General features: G+C 59.7%; 1 protein-coding gene across 6 annotated transcripts; it reads left to right on the top strand.

Moving 5' to 3' along the window:
- Positions 1–1,490: 1,490 nt before the first annotated feature.
- On the top strand, positions 1,491–19,073 carry PCBP2 (poly(rC) binding protein 2). 6 transcript variants are annotated; one of them, XM_082500920.1, is made up of 15 exons: positions 1,491–1,615; positions 4,363–4,498; positions 4,945–4,968; positions 5,071–5,103; positions 5,451–5,567; positions 7,078–7,209; positions 7,854–7,982; positions 8,485–8,559; positions 10,286–10,372; positions 11,651–11,692; positions 12,906–12,978; positions 13,523–13,561; positions 14,765–14,817; positions 15,236–15,405; positions 18,635–19,073. In XM_082500920.1, the coding sequence occupies exons 2-15, from the start codon at positions 4,430–4,432 to the stop codon at positions 18,669–18,671; spliced, it is 1,080 nt and encodes a 359-aa protein (XP_082357046.1). In that variant the 5' UTR covers positions 1,491–1,615; positions 4,363–4,429; the 3' UTR covers positions 18,672–19,073. The 6 variants fall into 6 exon arrangements, with proteins under 6 accessions (XP_082357046.1, XP_082357049.1, XP_082357048.1 ...); XM_082500923.1 differs by lacking the exon at positions 10,286–10,372; XM_082500922.1 differs by lacking the exon at positions 13,523–13,561.
- Positions 19,074–19,079: the final 6 nt, after the last annotated feature.

Here is a 19,079-nt window from a genome sequence, read left to right as displayed (position 1 = left end):
GCTCCAGCCTCCCCACCCCCCATTGCACCCTCATGCCCCCCGTGTTCTCTATGCCCACCCGTGTCCCCACGCTTGTCATGTCCTCATGCCACGGGCTCCCCCTGTGTCCCCTCGGCCCGTGGTCCCAGGGGTGGGCCTCGCAGAGTCCTCTTGGAGGTCTGTGACAAGTGGTGTCCCTCAGGGGTCAGTACTGGGTCCAGTCCTGTTTGTTATCTTCATCAACGACCCGGATGAAGGGATGGAGGGTACCACCAGCGAGTTTGCTGGTGACACAGCACTGGGAGGGGTGGCTGACACGCCGGAGGGCTGTGCCACCACCCAGCGTGACCCGGCCGGGCTGAGAGTCGGGTGGAGAGGAACCTCATGAAGTTCAACAAGGGCAGTGTGGGGTACCGCGTTTGGGGAGGAATAACCCCATGGACCGGTACAGGTCAGGGGGTGACCTGCTGGAGAGCAGCTCTGTGGAAAGGGACCTGGGAGTCATGGGGGCCAACAGGATGGCCACGAGCCAGCAATGTGCCCTGGTGGCCAAGAAGGCCAATGGCATCCTGGGGGGCATCAAGCAGTGTGGCCAGCAGGTGGAGGGAGGTCATCCTCCCCTTCTGCTCTGCCCCGGTGAGGCCACATCTGGAGCGCTGTGTCCAGTTCGGGGCTCTCCGGGTCAAGAAGGACCGGGAACTGCTGGAGAGGGTCCAGCAAAGGGCTGCGGAGATGATGAGGGGACCGGAGCATCTCTCTGGTGAGGAAAGGCTGAGGGAATTGGGGCTTTTCAGTCTGGAGAAGAGAAGACTGAGGGGGGATCTTATCAACGCTTATAAATACTAAAAGGGAGGGTGGCGGGGGATGGGAACAGTCTTTTTCCAGTGGTGCCCAGTGACAGGACAAGAGGGAACGGGCACAAACGTGACCATGGGCAGTTACATCTCAACCTGAGGAGGGGACTTCTCTCCTGTGGGGGCGGCAGAGCACTGGCACAGCTGCCCAGAGAGGGGGGGGGGGAGTCTCCCACTCTGGAGCCATTCCAGACCCGCCTGGAGGTGTCCTGTGCCACTGCTGGAGGTGCCCCTGCTCTGGCGGGGGGTGGCACTGGGGGGGCTTCAGAGGGCCCTTCCAACCCTCACCAGTCTGTGGTTCTGCGATTCCTGCCCCATCGCCCCCTCCCCCCCCCCCCAACAACCCCTTCCGCCTTCGAAGTCCTCCCAGCCGCCGGGGCGCTGCGGCCGCCCGTGGCCGCTCTACCCTCCCGTCCCCCGTTCCCCCCCCTTCACTTCTCGTTGGTACTCGCCAGGCGGGGCGGGGCGGGGCGCGAGGGGGAGGGGGGTGGCCGCTCTATCCCCGCCCCGCCGCGCCTCGCTGGTGCGCGGCGTCCGTTTCCGGGTCGGGGCGGGGTGTAAATCGGGCCGCTCCCGCCGCCCCCTCCCAGACCCGCCGCGGCCGCCGCAGCAGGAGCAGCCGCCGCCGCCGCCTCCCGCCGCCGCCATCCCGCCCGCCTCCCCTTCCCCCCCCCGGCGCGCTTCCCTCTCCCCCCCCACCTCCCTCCCCTCCTCCCCGCCCTCCCTCCTCCCGCTCCGCCCGGAGCGCCCTTCTCCCGCCGCCGTTACCGGCGCCGCTCCAGGTAGGCCCAATCCTCCCCCCCCCCCCATCCCCCCACCGCCTCCCGACCCTTTTCCCTTCTCCAACCCCCCCACCAGCCGCCATCCGGCTCCCACTTCCACAACGGCCGCGGAGCCGCGGCCTCGCGTAGCTCACCCGCGCCGCCCGCCGCCGGCCGCGCCCTCACGCCAGCCCGCGGCCTACCTGCGGCCTAGTCGCGGCCTAGGCCGCGGCCTGCGCGCGCGCCGCCGGCAGGGCGGGGGGGGGGGTGGCGGGTATGGGGGGGGTTTGGCGCTCGCCGCCGCCCCTCCGTCCCCTTCCCCCCCCCCCTCCCGCGGGGACCGGGACCGGGGTGGAGGGGTCGGGGAGCCGCGTGCGTCACATGGCGCCGCCACCGCCCCCCCCCCCCCCCTCCTCCGGTACGGAGCCGTTGCGGGGGGGGGGGGGGGTAGCGGGGGGGGAGATACTTCTTTTAATTTTTTTCTTGCATTTTGTGGGGAATTTTTTTTTTTGCTTGATTTTTTTTTTTAATTTTTTTTTTTTACTTTTTTTTTTTTAACCGCCCGGGCCCGGTTTTGCCGCCATCCCGAGTTGTTTTTTTCTCCCCGGGTCGGTTCGCGGCGCGGCCGCCCGGGGTGGGGGAGGAACGATACGGGCGGCGACAGCCCTTCGAGGAGCAGGGGGTTTCCCCCTTCACCCCACCGGGACCGGCACGGTTTGGAGCCGCGATCCCGTGCCGGGGTGTGTGTCATGTCCTCCACCCCCCCACACCCCCCCCCGCTTCGGGTGCTGGGGTGTCTTCAGAGCGGCGGAGCCGGTTTTTTGCTCTTGCCACCTTCCCCCCCCGCCCCATCCTGGTTCGGGGTCCGGAGCCACCCCCCAACTCCTCGGGGCTGAGCTGCGCTCCCGGGACTTGGCCTTTTCCCCTCCTCCGGGTCGGTTTAGAGCCGCGATCCTGGGACTGGGGGGACACCCCCCCCATTTTTGGGGCAGGCCGAGTGCGGAGGCTCAATGCCGGGCCCGGGGGGTGTGTGTGCCTCTCTTTGCCCCCTTTTCCCCTCTCCCTGGCCCATGAACTGGGTTTGGAGTGGGCATTTCCAGCCCCGGAGATTTTTTTTTGACCCCCCCCGCAGGGATGATCTGGTTTTGGAGCCATGTTTCCTCGGGGACCGGCTGGTTTTGGAGCCAAATTTCTGCCCCGGCAACTACTTTTTCCTTCCAAAATGGTCCCAGTTTGGGGCCGGGATCCTGAGTGGGGAGGCCCCCGGTGGGTGTTTGATCCCGGTACAGGCAGCGGGCAGGGGCTGGGCCCTCCACGTGCACCGTGGAGGCAGGCAGGGCTGCCAGATGGAGGTAAGGAGAAGTTTAGGGGAAGTTTTCCTGCGGAAGAACCTCGCTGTGAGCCAGGATCGGAGTGGCGGCTGCTTGCCGGCCTCGGCCTGCCCTGCACGGCTTGGCTTCTCCTTTGCGTAACCCCCCGGCAGGTTTGGTCGGCTCCTTTTGTCCCCGGCAGGCTGTGAAGCGGCCCCGTAACCGACCCAAGCTCGTTTGACTGGCAGAACCGCTGCCAGGAAAGCAAATTAATGCTAACGAAGGCGAACTGGGACGCTGAACTGGTGGGAGGAGGAGTGGGTTCAGAGCTGGAGAGACGGCGGCGGGTGCCAGCAAGGCTTCTGCCACCTCCGGTGAACCGGGAAACTCGTAAACAACCGACTCGTGGGCTTGGGTCTAGACTCTCCTCCTCGCTCTGCCACTGCCAGGCTCAGATCCTGAGCCCTTCCTTCCAAACTAGGCAAACGGGCGCCTTTTTGGATCTGATGGGATGTCAGGCTGAGTTTATGGAGGTTGTAACTCCTCGCTACGGCAAAAAAAATCCCTTCCATGCCAGCGGCTTCCACTTGAAAAGAGCACTAACCCGGAGCACGGCAGTGCTGCCCGCTTGGCACACTCCCCTGCCACATTAATCCCCCTGCCCTCGCCCCGGCTCCTGTTTTCCCTGGGCTTGGTTAAACTTTGATGGGGCGGTGACCAGCTGGACTGATAGATACAAGAGCTGAAATTTAATTTATTTAATTTATTTTTAAAGTTAAACGGCTGACTAGTCGAGCTGGTGGCTGGTCGTGGTGTTTTGCAACTGCTGTCGACTCAGGCCGCAGGTTGTTTGAAACCTGATCGTGTGCTCATGTGGCCTTATCTGGTTTGAGTAAATCAGCTTGGAAACCAGTCTGAAAGGCCTCCCCACGCAGGCTCAGGACGCAAAGAAGTTATTATATTTGATTTTTCTCATCAGCCCGGCTCCCCAAGCGGGTTAAACCAAAGGGGAACGGGGCGGTCGCTCTGTCTGGCGCGTGTGTGTCTACACGCAGCTGCGGAGGAAAGCTTGTAATCTAGATTAAGGTGTGGGGATCACAAGTAGAGGCACGTTCCCTGGAGCTGTAGGTGAAGCCTGTGCGAGGAGCGGGGCTGGAAAGAGGCAGGGGATGAGCGAGGCCCTCGCGGCTGTTGTTTGATGCAGGTGGGCTTGTGCCAGTTCAGCCCATCCGCCTTGGAAAACTCCTGGCAGGAGGATCAGCATGTTGGGGAGCTGAACCACTGTGGATCAGCTTGCCTGATCACCGCTTGGAGCAGAGTGCAGCCCTAAACCTGTCAGGGAGATATGCAGGGGGAGAAAAAACACCTTAGAGATGCTGAATCCTTCTGGGATGGGTGAGAAACCAGTTGGGGAGGGTTGGCACAGCTCCTCAAACGCAACACTTCTCTCGTTCTTAGCTCTGCTCACCCAGTGACCAAAGATCTGACCACTGACAAAGCCTGACTCAACCCAACGCAGCTCAAGATGGACACCGGTGTCATTGAAGGTGGTTTAAATGTCACGCTTACCATCCGACTACTTATGCATGGAAAGGTATGTGTATCTGTGGGAGGCGGGGCTGTGCTGAAACCCCCTTGCCCGATGCAGGGGTGACCCTTCCCGCAGCTTCGGTGGACACTGGGTGCTTCCATGGCAGTAAATCGGCATTGGTCAGACTTCTCCGAGCTGCCTTGTTATTGCAGCCATTAGGCAATGGGGTTAGGAATGTGCCTCCTTGGCACCCGGCCGGCTCCTGGATATCTCATGATGAGCCAGGCAGTGCTTTAAAAGCCCAGAGCATCAATAAAAATAACAGCCCGGGAGCGGGGGAAAAGCGACCTGATGGAGAGCTCAGCTAGGAGCAAGGTGTCAGTATGTCTCAGGGAGGATACTTGGGGTCCTGAGAAACTTCTTTCAGCTGTAAAAGGGAGTTGTTTAAGCTTGGGACTCCCAGAGTTTTTTTAAGCACTGACTAATTCCCTCTTTTGTTTCTATTCCAGGAGGTGGGAAGCATCATTGGGAAGGTAAGTGAGCACCAACCCCCCCTCACCCTGCCTCCCTCTTTCCCCCCGGGCGCTGCCCAGCATGGCTGCACTAACGCCTCTCCCTTCTCTCCCTCCGCACAGAAAGGGGAGTCCGTGAAGAAGATGCGTGAGGAGGTGAGTCTCGGGCCCGGGAGGGTTTGGGGGAACCGTGGGGGGATCTGACGGGGCCGCGGCGGCGTGGGCCTTAAAAGGAATTTGCAGGCAGAGCGGTGCCAGCGGCACCGGCAGCAGATGGGAGCCGCAGGCGCGAGGCATGCTGGGAGGTGTAGGCAGGGCTGGGCAGGAAGCTGAGAAGGCTAAGATGGCTGCCCGGAGCCGAGCCGAGGGAGGATTCATCACCGGCGGGGAATCCCGGCTGCTTCACGTAGAACCGAGCTGGGTTGTGGACCCACTGCTGCTTTTTAGGGGTCAGAGTTGGGGAGGGTCAGGAGCTCTGACCTCTCCTCGTTTTCCTCCCGCAGAGCGGTGCTCGCATTAACATCTCAGAAGGGAACTGCCCCGAACGGATCATCACCCTCGCTGGACCCACCAATGCCATCTTCAAAGCGTTTGCGATGATCATTGACAAACTGGAAGAGGTGTGTCTGCGACCTCGAGCCCTCCCCACCCCTTGCCCTGCCCGCAGTGAGGGGGCAGCGGGCTGCTGCCCTGCCTGCAGTCATCCTTTACCCCTGTCCCCAGATAAATTCACCCTGGGATCTGCCCCAGAGCATGCAGTGGGAGGTCCGGAGCACGAGGAAAAGCTCTTCCCCTGGGGATGAGCAGCGGGATGGGCTCGTTCCGCATGGGCTGGCGGTGTTTTCCCCGTAGGGTCTGTTCTTTGCCCGGCTCCGAGCAGGGTCAAGGTCCACATAGCAACACTTCCCTGTGTGCACTCAGCTGTCCTTAAGCAGTTCCTTGCTGAGTGCCAGAGCCCCCCAGGGACTTTCCTGGGCTGAAGACACCCCGTGGCCACTGGTTAAATGGCGTAAAACAGAGCAGGGCTTCAAAACTCCCCTGGCTTTGCTTGTCCTCCTGGGTGGCCTTGCTGTTTCCCCTTTGGCGTGCCTCAGTGGGCAGTGGGGGCTTGGCTCCATCTCCGGCCTTGCTGAGGAGCGGTCCTGGGGCTGCGGCTGCGCAGCACTGAAGGAGGAGCTGCATCGTGCCCCTGGTCGTGTTGAATCGGTGACTTCTGGGGGGGATGTTGATCCTGGATAACCTGGATCCCGGCTGTGGGTGTTAAAGCCTGCTCGAGGATGTGATGGTGAGGAGCTTTCCATCCTGCTCCGCATTGTTTGGAAAGCATGAGCGTTCCTCGCCTGGTGCGGGGCAGAGCTCTGTGGCCCTCATCTCGCCTGTGGGGGTAAAAATCCCGTTGTTGCCCTTCGGATTTGGGATGCTTCCCTGGGAGGAGACAGCCCAGTGCTGGCAGATCTGTACCCAAGACCTCTCTGCTCTCGCCGCTGCCTAAAAGGCTGCTGAGCCCAGAGCTGTTTCTGCCATTTCCCGAGAGCTGTGGAGTATTCCGAGGGCTCCCCATCTGAGCGTGGCTCCTGGCTGTCGGCGCTCCAAGCGCTGGACTCGGAGTTAAAGCTTTTATTTTAGTAGGTCAGTTGAGCCGTGGCCTTGTGCCTCCCCTCCCCCTGCCAGCACATGACCGCTGTAATCAGCGCCGGGCTTGTTTTCCCCGCAGCGGCTCCTGCCTTCACCCCCCACGTTAAAACTGGAGGCTCCGTGCTGAACTGGGAGCTGTGGGTACACTGAGCCCCTGACCACTTGTCACCCTCCAGCATCACCAGTTCCCATTCAGCTGTGGTGTGACCCAGCCAGTGCTTCTGTGCTGGGCTGGTGGGGGTTAAACCCCCAATTTTCATTCAGACAACCGAGTTTGGCTTCTTCCTTCACCGAAATGTGGCCGTGTTGTTTCTGAGCCGCTAATGAAGTCCTGGGAAATAGGACTGGGAGAGCCCCAGGGTCACCTTGGCCTGGTCTGCCTGTGCCAGCATCATCCTCCCCGTCCCTCTGCTGGGCACGTCACCTCCCCGCGTGCCGTTCCGGCGAGGGCACCGCGCCGGGCTGACCCCTCTGAGTAACTTCTCTTCCTCGCAGGACATCAGCAGCTCCATGACCAACAGTACAGCTGCCAGCCGGCCCCCAGTCACCCTCCGGCTCGTGGTACCCGCCAGCCAGTGCGGTTCCCTCATTGGGAAAGGAGGCTGCAAGATCAAAGAGATAAGAGAGGTGTGTGTTTGCCAGCCTGGGGTGGGGATACACGGGGGTCTGGGTGCCCCCAGGGGTAAATCCTTGCATTAGCCCCCTCCCTGGGTGGTACCGCATAGTAGAGACATGGCATCACTCGGCTTTTTTAGAGCTCCTCGTATTTTTAGTGCTTGTGAAACTGAGACTTGGGGCAGACCCTCCCCTTCCCCCGGCGCTGTTCCCTGCTGCAGGATGCCTGGGTTCCTGCTTCCCTCTATCCCGGGCTCTCAATCCTGCTCTCCCCCCCCCTCCCCAGCATTTTCCCAGTTGTTGGGGGGGGGGGGGGGGGGAATGCACTGCCAGGCCTGTGCCGTCCTCGGTAATGCCACTTAGCACCGGGTGCTGCTGACCCCGGGCTGCTGGGGGATTAACTCTGGCTGCAGAGATGGGCTTGACTAGAGTTACAGGGAAAGGCTGCAGCCCAGGTCCTTCCCTCCTGCCCCGGGCTCCCAATGACCAAATTATTTCCAGCTAGGATTAAAGGACTTTTTATTTTGGGGGGGGAAAGGGGGGGGGGGGGGGGGGGGGGCAGTTTTGGCTATGTATAACCCAGCCACGGGGTTTGTCGCTGAGGTCACAGCCCTCCCTGGGGTCTGACCGCCTATTTTTAACCATAAACTTTGCAGAGCACGGGGGCACAGGTCCAGGTGGCAGGAGACATGCTGCCCAACTCAACCGAGCGAGCCATCACCATCGCTGGGATCCCACAGTCCATCATCGAGTGCGTCAAACAGATCTGCGTCGTCATGCTTGAGGTAGGGCCTCCCCCAACCCCGGGGCCTGTTTTTCCCCTGGGGAGGCACGTGCAGCGCAGGGATCCCTGCTGCCCTTGGCGAGCCGCGGCCCTCCTAATGAGTGGAAACCGCTGAGGATAGAGAAATGGTTGCTGGGGGATAAAGGAATAGCTGGGGATTACAGCCTCATCCAGGTGAGGCTTGGAGCCGCTTAAAACCGGGGTCGAGCCAGGCCTCTGGAGCTGCTCACCAGCTAATGGTGTCACCTGCAGCTCTGCGGTGACCAGTCGTGCTGCCCAGCACGGTGACACTAAGCAGTGTGTCCTGCTGTCCCGAGCCTCCCTCACGTGCTGTTCTGTCCTCCCTCGGCCTCGTGCCCGGGATGGGGAAAGAAATAGGATTGCTTTGCATCCTTCCAAACGGCCGATTTAAACCCAAAGTGTTGGCGTGTGTGGTTTGGGGAGGGGATTGTCAGTGCCAGCGGCGCTCGGTGTCTAACCTCTCCTCTCTGCTTGTCACCCAGTCTCCCCCGAAGGGCGTCACCATCCCGTACCGACCCAAGCCATCCAGCTCTCCCGTCATCTTTGCAGGCGGTCAGGTAAGGCCTCTCCTCTGCTCCTGGGGTGTGGGGTGGGGAGAGGAAAAGCGGGGGGTGTCTTACCGAGCTGCCACGCTGCCAGCGCCCATCAGCCGCTCTGCGTGCCTGTCACCCACGCCGCTTCCTCCAGTGGAGAGCGGCTCTGCTTGGCCTCTGCCTCCCAGAGCCTGCTCCGAGCCTTCCTCGCTGAGGGATGGAAGAGGGCAGAGGTGGGATGGGGAGGGTCAAAAGGGCTGGTTTGGGGAGGAGGGTGTGCTGGTAAAGAGCTCTGGAGTTAACCAGCTTAAAAAACAAAACAAAACAAAAAAACCCACCATCCCAGTGTGGTGGTGGGGGATTTGAATCAGGCCGAGACTCCAGCTGTCAAATCCAGGCTCTGCCCCTCTGCCTGGAGCTGGCTCTGAGGACTCGGTGTGACGTGTTGTGGGTGACTGGCCCAGAAGGTTGGGGAGGAGGGGTGCGGGGGGTGGTTCTCTGCTCTCTGGGGCTGGCTTTTGGGGTGCGAAGGCTTAGCCTGGGGTGCGGAAAGGTTTCATCTTGCACGAGGGGAGGGTATCAGATAGGAGTAGCCATCAGGTGAGGTGGGATTTAGTCTCTCCTGCGCTGAGCCGATCCGGGGGAGTTGCTCGCTCCCTGCTGCCGAGCCGGGTTACAGGTGACAGGGCTCCCTTGGGATCCTGTCTGCTGTAAAGCCCTGAAATGCCCCCCCCCGGCCCTTTTTTGGGGGGTGTATGGAGTGGGGGGGAAATGCTGGCTGGGCGTCCTCGCCCACTGTCCTATCCGGGCCGCCGGGCAAGGCAGGAGGCTCAGGCCTGGGTGCGAGTCACCCGTTCCCCACCCTGCGGTTCCCAGGGCTGCCGTAACGCTGGGATAAAATGCGGCGACTCGTGCAAACGCATCCGCTGCCTTCCTGCTGTCAGGGAGAACCCCTCCGGGGTGGGTTCTGGCAGGGCCTGGAGCCCCTAGCCGACCCGGGGACCCCCTCCGGCAGCGCAGGCAGGGTCCAGCATTGTTGATGGAGGCTTCTGTAGGGCAGGGAAGGGGGTAGCTGCCGCCGGCCTCCCTGAGAGCCAGGCCTGACTCTGCTCTTCCCCCCCTCCCCCCCACCCACCCACCCACCCTGTCCCCTCGCCAGGCTGGCATGCCATGCTTGTTTTGGGGACAGACTTGCCGCCGTCCCCTTCCTCGCCTCGGGCCTTCCACCCCCACCCCTTGCCCTCCCTTGCCTCTTCCTTCTCCCTTCCCCAAACCTGGTCAGTCCGTCCCCCCCCCCCCCCTTCCCTGCCTCTCCGACAGCTTCTCCCGCCGCTCTGCGCCCCGGGGGAAGCGCCTGGCTGGTACGTCTGTGCCCTCCACCCCGCGCCTTTTGCAAGCGGAGGGCCGTACCGTGCGGCTCCCCCCGTGGCGCGGGAGCAGGCCGCCTTCCCCGTTAGAGCAGTGAGGAGCAGGCTTCCCATGGCCACGCATCTCTTCCCTCCCCTTCCCTTTCTTCTCCCCCTTCCTTCTCTTCCACCCCTCTCCCCTGGCCCAGGGCCGCGGCCAGCCCGATGCAGCCGTCCGGGCCCCGCTCCCGGCGGTGTCGCGCTCTGTCTTTGCAAGCTCAGAGTCGTGCGTAGAGCAGGGTTAGCCCTCGAAAAAGCAGAGCTAATGTCGATGTGACTTTGGTGTTAGCGAAAGGTTTCGGATTGACAGCCCTGGAGACTGAAGTCCTCTAATTTATCCACAGGACAGGTACAGCAGCGGCAGTGCGAGCTACCCCCACACCGCCCCATCCATGTGCCTCAACTCTGACTTGGAGGGACCACCTCAGGAGGTGAGAGGGGAGTTCAGTCTCCACGGCCCGTTCAATCCTTGGCCTCTCTGAGACTGCCAACAAGGGTGGCATCCCCGTCCCCGTCCCCCAAAACCGTCAACGGTGGCTTTTGTGCTGTGGACTCCTGTCCACTGGGAACTGGACTCTGAGCCCACCAACCTCTCCTCACGCAGGCCACCCGGCAGCCACTGCATGGCAACGAACTTGGGCCAATTCCAGCCTGGGCTGCAGTTCTTCCGGTGACCTGGAAGTGAGGCTGTGTACCCCCCTCTCCCCTTCCTAACCCACCCGCCCCCCACCTGCCCGGCCCCCCCCCCCCCCCCTCTTGCCCCCTGCCCCCAGACCCCCCCAAACCCCCCCCAAACCCACCCCCACCCCCCCCCAAAAAAAAAAAAAAAAAAACAAACAACAACAACAAAAAAAAACCCAAACAAACACCTTAGCCAGCCAGGCCCCAGCCAGTGACTCGCCCTTTCTGGGTAGCTTCAGGAGGAATCTGAAGTCTGTGGCTGTCCCTTAACCTCAAGACATGGAATTGTGGCAGGTCAGGCACTCAGCCTTGTTACCCCCCCAAACCCCCCCCCCCCCCCCGCCCCGAATGCCTCTCTTTTGCCTTGTCTAGCATCGGTAGCCAGCTCCAGCATTTACCTCTAGCTTGCCCGGCGACGTTTTCCTAGGCGTGCGGAAGTGACGAGAGGACTCGGAACGGGACTCTTTATTTATTTTTTTTTTAATTTTTGTTTTTGGTTTTTTTTTTAGTTTTTTGGGGTTTTTTTTTGAGGGGGGGTTGGGGGGTGGTATGGGGCGGGAGAGCGGGTGGGGGTGATTTGCTGAGCCGGGGAAAGGAAGGGGCCGGGAGCTAGCAGGGCTGGCGGGGGCGTTGGAGATCTTCCCCTGTCGGCGAGGCGGGGGGCGCAGGGCTAGAAGCATTGTCGGACTCCACCACACCATACATCTTCATCAAGATCCCAGCCGTTCTGTTTTTGTCTGCCACTACTATTTATTTTTATTATTTTTTTTTTTTTTTTTTTGGGGGGGACGGCGCCATACTGTCCACTCCCTCCCTGTAACCGCCACGTAAGGCCAATTTGAGTAACCGCCCGTCTAGAAACTTGCTTGTTACAGCATTTATCCGTCCCCTGCCTCTCCCTGCCCCACTTCCCTCGCCCCGGAGAACTCTCCACCTTGGCTCTCTGACTTCCTGGCTAGTTGAAATCTGTCTGTCCCTGGGTGGCTGTCCGATGGTTGTTAATAGGACTGTTTTCCTCCTTTTTGTAGGCCTATACCATTCAAGGACAGTATGCCATTCCACAGCCAGATGTAAGTTTTGTTTACAACTTCTTGTCTTGAAATCCACCCCTTTTCCTCCCCTCCCACCCCTTCCAAAAATTTTCTCCGTGCGTTCTCGACTTGAGCCGCTAGCCGTCAGCTCGGGCCGAACACTCGACCCGATCTGAACTCCCCCCCAAAAAACTCGCCTCCCTTCCATTTGCTCTCCTGCATCCAGCTTCACCTGCTCTCAGATCTCTCCGTTTTTCCTTCCCCCACCTTCTTTCTGACACTTCCCTCCTCCTATATATATATATTTTTTTTTTTTTTTTTTCTGACCCGCCTCTCCCTGGCTTGGCATTTCACACCAGCTCCAGCTTTTCCCTTGCCCCCCACCCCGTCCCCTTGAATTTGGCCCGCAGCCCATCAAGAGAAAACAAAACAAAAAAAAAATGGCACGTGATGGTTCACTGTCATGGTGGTTCTCCTGGGGCAGGGGACAGCTGGCCCAGCGAGCAGTCGCAGGTGGCAGTTTTGGGGGTCGGTGTGGGGGGGGTCCATCTGGATCTGGCCCAGCCCAGGCTGCTGCCAGCTTGTCGGGGACAGTTTGGGAGAGGAGTGACAGTCCAGGCAGTGGCCACCCCTCCCGTGGGCGCTGGCCCGGCTTGCTGTCAGCCACCACCATCCTCTGGCACCCATGCTCATCCTGTAGGCTTGGTGCGGGTCCTGGCACCCTTAGAGCAGCGAGGGAGGGGGGGGCTCTGACGCGCCAGGCCAGGGAAGGAGAAGGGTGAGGAGGAAACTGGGCTGTAGGAGCTATTCCGAGGGCTGAACCGAGCCGGGCTCCATCCCCATCTCCCTTCGTGCCGCTCCTGTTTCCCCGCTGCCGCTCCCTGCATGGTGTGGTGTGAGCGCCCTGCCGTCTCATCTCCTGCTCCTCTCTGCTTCTCTCCCTGAGCTCCTTTCATACCTCGCTTCACCAGGGGGTGGACGCAGTCCCCCCCCCCTCCCTCCCCTCCCTGAGCCCACCTTGGCCTGGTGCCTTCCTCCTCTCGGGTGTGGAGAGGACCTTTGTGGAGGGGCTGGTGTGGGAGGGGGGGACCCGGTGCCACTGGCAGTGACTGTGTTGATGTGCGTGCTGCGAGTCCTGCCCCCCCTTGGGCTTGGGAAATGGCTAACATCAGCCTTTTTCTTTCTCTCTCTCTTTTTTTTTTTTTTTGTTGTTGTTTTTTTTTTTCTTCCCCCCCCTCTCCCTTCCTTCTAGCTGACCAAGCTGCACCAGTTGGCAATGCAACAGTCACACTTTCCAATGTCTCATGGCAACACTGGATTCAGTGGTATGGAAACTCCTTCTCTCTTCTGTACGCTAGCGTGGGCCAAAGGCCAGCCCGTGAGCCGCCGCTCGGCTCCTCTCTAACGGGGCCTCCGCTTGGGTCTCGCGCTCGCAAAAAAAAGACCAAAAAAAAAAAAACCAAACCACCAACCAAACCAACCGTTCCCCCAGAGCTGAGCCTGGCCAGGTAACGATTTTTGTCGCGACGTCTCTGGGGGTGACTTGGTAGTGGCCTCTGCGAGTTGTGGGGGGCCGCAGAGGGTAGAAAAAAAAACCAAAACAAACAGAAAACCTAAAACCACCAAGCAGACAGGGCCTCCATGCTGCTTTCCTTCCTCTTCACCCCATCCTCCACAGCTCTGCCAATGCACTGGGAGACCCCCCTGACCCGCAGCACCCTCTCTCTCCCCTCCGGCTACTCCAGTCCTGAGCAGGCAACTGTTGAGTCATACCAAATTTTGCTGTAGATTTGCTAAGATGGCTAAAATAATCCGTTTGGGGCTCTAAACTTGAGACAGCCGAACTCATTGTCACTTGTATCTTAACAGGCATTGAATCCAGCTCTCCAGAGGTGAAAGGCTATTGGGGTAATGATTAAAAAACAAAATCTGTAGTTATTCTATTGTGTATTAATACTGGCTGGGGTCTCGTTCTCCCTGTTAAATGCTGCCCGCCTTTGTGCACGGATGGGAGGGGAAAGGGGGGGTCAAGGGGGAGCCTTAGAAGGGCTGGAGGTACTGACTGCCTTGGTTGTACGTGCCCCAGAAGTTAGCTGGACAGCGGAGAGCAGCAGGGCTCGTTGGAGGGCTCTTAACGAGCCTTGGGGCCCGCTGGCTTTAAACCCCCCCCCCCCCCCCCAACTGCCGCCCCCAAACCACATGCTGAAGGTGCGGGGAGCGATTTCCCCTCTGCCCCAAGAGTCGCTGGAAACGCATCGCCTGCGGTGGTCGAGCCCCGGTTTGCGGCCAGCGGCAGAACCGCTGACCGGGATGGGGACGGCACCGCGTTAAACCGTCTCGGCCACCGGTGTGTCCCCAGGCTTTCCCCCCGCCGAAGCCCTGGGGTGACGTCTCTAGGCTCCCGCTGCTCCCTGTAGCAGGGAACGAGCTGGGAAAAGGGGGAAAATCTATTAAAAATGGGGGTTAAAAAAAAAAAAAAAATCAAAACAAAAACTCACTTAGCGCATGCGCTTGGCCCCATCCGAGATGTGAGCAGCCTCGCGGTGTCCGTGCCGGCCGGCGTAGCACTGCCTTGCCGGGGCCGTGGTGAGGAGGAGGAGGAGGAGGAGGGAGGTAGCGTAGCCCTTGGAAGCTGGTAACGGAGCGGGCGAGCGGAGCCCAGTGCCCAAATGGAGCCCCCGCAGTGAGAACGCGTTACTCCGGGATTGTCCTGACCGGACGGAAGATCCCGTGGTGACATTGTGGGGAGAGGGAGGTGTAGGGCGATAAAGGGGAGAGAAATTTGGGCTGAATGAGGTTATAGGGTGAGGGCTGCGGTGGGGGGTGGGGAGGGGGGGAATTAAGCAGGTGAGCGGGGAGGTGATTTGGGGAGCAGCGGGGAGGGTTGGTGTAAACCTCACGGCTTGCTCTGCCCTTACCCCCCCCTCCTGTTTTAAACAGTTTTCAAGGGAGCCGTGAAAAGCCGGCAGCAAATGCTGGCTTGACTGCTGCGGTCTGTCTGTGCTGCGTCCCCCCCCTCCCACCGCCTCCCCCCCTCAACTTCTCCTCCTCTTTTTTTTTTTTTTTTTTTTTTTTTTTTTTCTCCCCCTCTCTGTCTCTCTCTCGAAGCAGGTTTGGATGCCTCCGCTCAAACCACCTCTCACGAACTCACCATTCCAAACGATGTGAGTATCCCCGGAGGGATCCCGTTCCCATTCAACCCCCCCCACCCTGTCGGGGAGGGAGGGTGGTGGGGCAGCGGGCTGGTGGCCACCCCCCCTTTTGTCCCTGTGGGTCACCGGGATCTGCCCCTTCTTTATTTCTAACAAAATGAGGTGCGGGGTTGCCCGTTTTTGGCTTTGGCGCTGCGGGGGGGGGGACGACTTGTGGCTGCACCCTAAACCGCATCCTCGGACCATTCTTGCCGGCCCCGCATCCCTTCTCCCCCTTTCCGGCCAGTTTTAAGGCAGAAAAACCCTTTCTCTGCCCCTTAACCCCCTCCCAGGAGGTGCCAGCTCTGTCCCTGCGCAGGAGGAGGAGGGACGGGTTAACGCGCCGGGTTCCTAACGCGCCGCTAACGAAGCTGTTTTCTCCCTCCCCCAGTTGATTGGCTGCATCATCGGGCGTCAGGGCGCCAAAATCAATGAGATCCGCCAGATGTCTGGGGCGCAGATCAAAATTGCCAATCCAGTGGAAGGATCTACTGACAGGCAGGTTACCATAACTGGATCTGCAGCGAGCATTAGCTTGGCCCAGTATCTAATTAATGTCAGGTAAGTCTGCGAGCGACGAGGCTCGGCGGTACGGGGACGGGGGGGGAGGGCTGGCACTGCACGTCCGCGCCGTGGGTTGCCCCGACTCATGGGGGAAGGGGATTTCTCTTCCCCCCCCCTCCCCTTTTATATTTTTATTTTTAATTTTTTTTCGTTTTTCTTTCCCCGCCGCCACCTCTTTTCCTTTCCTTCCCCCTCCCTGCGCCTGCTGTCCCCTTTTCCTGCTGCCGTCGCTTCCCCGGTCTGTGGGAAGCTGGAGGATAACGGACCCGGCTGGAAAAGGGTCACGGGGAACACGGGGCTGCGTAGGAGCCGTGGCAGGCTCTCGGCGGTTAGGGCTGTGCTGTTCCGATGCGGCGTTTGCGTGACGAGGGCTTTTATTTATATTTTTATTTTATTTTTGAAGTGGGTTGATAAGAGAAGGGACTGCCCTGGACCCGCTTGTGGAGGTGCCGAGCCTCTCCGCAGCGGGATTGCCGTGATTCCCAGGGCGGAGGTGTTGGGGGACACACACACCCACCGGTGGTTTTTTTTTTTTTTTTTGGCTCCACTCCGATCCCTCGGAGCGACCGATGAGCCCCGACGGGGACACGGTTGACTTCCCGGCAGCCCAGCGCCGGCCTGGCCGCCTGCCCGCCATGCGGCACGCTGCGGCTGCCTCTGCCGCAGCGGCGATTTCGGGGCTCCGTCTGCTCACACCCGTTTTGTCGCGACGTTCCCTTCTCTCCTGCGACGGAGCCGGGTCGGGAACGCCGTCCTCAGCCCCCGGGGGGGGGGGGCTGCGGATGGAGGGAGAAGAGCCAGGTGACCCCCGAGCCCCTGTGGGGACGTGTCCCCGCTGCGTGGTGGTGGCACGGCCGCTCTGGCCCCATCCATGCGGGAGCGGAGGAGAAGCCGCCTGCGATTCCTCACTTTTCTTGGTGGTTTGGTTTTGTTTTGTTTTTTTTTTTTTATTTTTCCTTTTGGCTTACTCCACCTGCTCCGCACCAGTCGCGTCGAGGCACTGGGCCGCTGCCGAGCCCACGGCTCGGCCGGCAGCTCCGGGGTGTGCGCAGGCGTGTGTTTTTTAGGGGAGGGGGACGGACGGACAGGGGGACGGCGTCCCGGTGTGGCTCATGGGTGATACCAAACCGCGCCGGCTGCGGCCTCGCAGCACCGCTCCCTCCCTCCTTCCCTCCCTCCCTCCCCGAGCTCAGCTCCTGCGATTTTACGCTGTTTGTCCTGTGCTTTTTTTTTTTTTTTATTTTTTTTCCTTTTTATTTTTTTTTTTTGTGGTGTTCCCTTCCACCCACCCGTATATTTTTTTTTTTCCTGTTTTGTTTTTTTTTTTTTTTGTTTTGTTTTTTTGTTCCTTTTCTCCTCTGTTACAGTTTAGAAAGCGCTAAACCCTCCTCCCAGGCAGCCTCCGTCACGATCCCTGACCACCTCAGCATCAACCTCTCTCAACCCTCCACCCCTTCTTCTTCTTCCTCCTCCACCACCACCCCCTCGCTCGCCACAGCGGGGGCCTCCGACGCACCCGCCAGCCTCCCCAACCCTCTTCCGACCGCCCCTTGTGTCTCCAGTCTGCTTGGCATGAAACCTGTCCCTCTCCTGGCTCTAAATGTCGTGTCTGCTGCTAAGGGTACCTCCGCTCCAGCGGTGCCATGTGTCACTAACAAACTGAAAGCGGAAAAACAGAGGTTTTCTCCTTACTGACTCTGCTTGTGGCCTTAGAGGACCAGCAGATCGGTGGCAGCACGGAGACCCCGTAGAGGAGACTTGGAAGAGCGATTTTTTTTTTTTTTTTTTTTTTATTTTTTTTTTGGGGGGGGGTTGTTTTTAGGGGTTTTTCTAATTATTTTTTTTGGTTTGGTTGGTTTTTTGTTTTGGTTTTTTTTTTTTTTCTCCTTTTTCATCATCTTTTTTTCCTCCTCCTCTTCCTTTTTACTCCAAAGTGAACTCGTGATGTTTCTTTAAAACGGCGTTTTCTTGCCGGTCGAGAGACCCTTTTTTTCCCGGTGTCCTAAACCCGGTTTGGAATCGAGCGATGCCATCGATTCCTTCGCCGTCCCGCCAGCTCGTAGCCGTCGCTTTTGGGGTTGTGTTTTTTGGTTGTTTGGGTTTTTTTGTTTTGTTTTGTTTTGGTTTTTTTTTTTTTTATTCCCCCCCCCCCCCCCTCTTTTTCCATATTATTTTTTTTAGTAGCTTGGTCACAATTGCGGTTTTTTGGGGTTTGGGGGGGGGGGGAGCGGGGTGGGGGGAGGGATTTGTTACCCAATGAATGAGTTGGGGGGGGGGGGTAATTGCATTCCTGGTGCCGTGTCTCCTTCCCCCCCCCCTCTGCCGCCGCCTCTCCTGGGGGGGCTCGCGCCCTTCGCCTGTCTCTCTTTAATTAATGTCTGTACCTGTAATAAAGTTGCCACGGTGAGAATGTGCTCTGCTAGATCTGTGCTGGGGGGGGGGGGGTTGGGGGGGGGAAGCGGGGTTGGGGGGCTCCAGGGGGGGGTCTGAGCCTCGGGGAGGGGCGCCCTCGTGCCGGAGGGGGAGGCTCACTGCCACCTAAGTTGGGATAACACCCCCCCCCCCCCCCCCCAAACCCTCTTAAATTGCAGAGAGAACACTTGGGGAGGGTCGTCCTGGGGGTCTTCCCTGCTTGTTTGTGGTGCCCCCCCCCCCCCCCCTTGCATTTTGGGGTCCCCCCGTGCATTATGGGTGCCCCCCCCTTGGTGCTCCCTAGAGGGGTTCCTGGTGGGGGGTATATCCCCCCCCTTACTTCCCCCCCCAGTCTTGCTTTCTGCCCCCCCCCCATGGCCATCGCTGCCCTCTTCCTGCCTGCCCCCACCCTGGGGTGCCCCCTCGGCCTCCCTTTTTCCCCTCGGGGTTCCCCCCACCCCAAAAAGCTTTGCCTCCCCCCTCCCCCCTTTTCCCTCCGCTGCTTGGAGCCCAATCTGCTGCTGTGCTCGGGGGGGGGGGTCACCCCTCCACCCCCATTCTGGGGGGAGAACGCGCTCCTCCTGCATCTCCCCCACCGCTTGTGCACAAACCACCCCCTCCGCACCCCAAAAACCACCCTCCCCACCCCCCAAAAAAAAAAAAAAGCAACCCTCCCCCTACCCGGGGTGGGAGGCTCCAGCCCTCCTTGTGGGGCCGCCCTTCCTCTCTTACACCCCTTCCCTTCCTCCTCCTCCTCCTCCTCCCCCAAAAAAGTGGGGGGCCCCCCCCTCTGACGCCCTTTTCTTCGTTGCAGGCTCTCCTCGGAGACCGGGGGCATGGGAAGCAGCTAGGGGCCCCGGCGCGGACCCTCGGCCTCACCTCACCATCCATCTGTGTAGCCCCTTTAGCAGCAGCCCCAGGTTTTAACTAGTTTGTAAATTTTTTCGGTTCCTCCATCGCTCTCCGCGGCCACTCATGAGGTTTATTTTTTTTTTTTTTTTTTCCCCTGTTTGTTTCTTTTTTTTTTTTTTCTTAATTTTTTTTTTTTGCATTTTTTTTTCTTTTTTTTTTTTTCTTTTTTTGAAATTACAGCATTTTAATTCCTTTCTCCGGTCAGCCGTTAAAACGCTGAGCCCCCCCCTCTCTCCCCCCCCCTCCTAAGATCTTAGTTTTATAAAGCTTCTCTCTCTCTCTCCCCCTCCTTCCCTGCCCCCCCCCTCACCCACCCCCTCCCCATTACCTTTTTCCCCCCTTCCCCC

The sequence above is a fragment of the Vanellus vanellus genome (assembly GCF_965231255.1).
Source record: "Vanellus vanellus genome assembly, contig: HAP1_SCAFFOLD_2088, whole genome shotgun sequence".
NCBI classification, from domain to species: domain Eukaryota; kingdom Metazoa; phylum Chordata; class Aves; order Charadriiformes; family Charadriidae; genus Vanellus; species Vanellus vanellus.
Note: the sequence above shows the minus strand (reverse complement) of the source record. Positions and strands in the feature narration are given on the sequence as shown.

What these genes read in the sequence shown, in the direction of transcription:
- PCBP2 (XM_082500920.1), top strand. Translation starts at nt 4,430, where the DNA reads ATGGACACCGGTGTCATTGAAGGTGGTTTAAATGTCACGCTTACCATC. An exon ending in AGATCAAAGAGATAAGAGAG is followed by an intron (nt 7,210 to 7,853) that starts GTGTGTGTTTGC and finishes TAAACTTTGCAG; the next exon opens with AGCACGGGGGCACAGGTCCA. An exon ending in TCTGCGTCGTCATGCTTGAG is followed by an intron (nt 7,983 to 8,484) that starts GTAGGGCCTCCC and finishes CTTGTCACCCAG; the next exon opens with TCTCCCCCGAAGGGCGTCAC.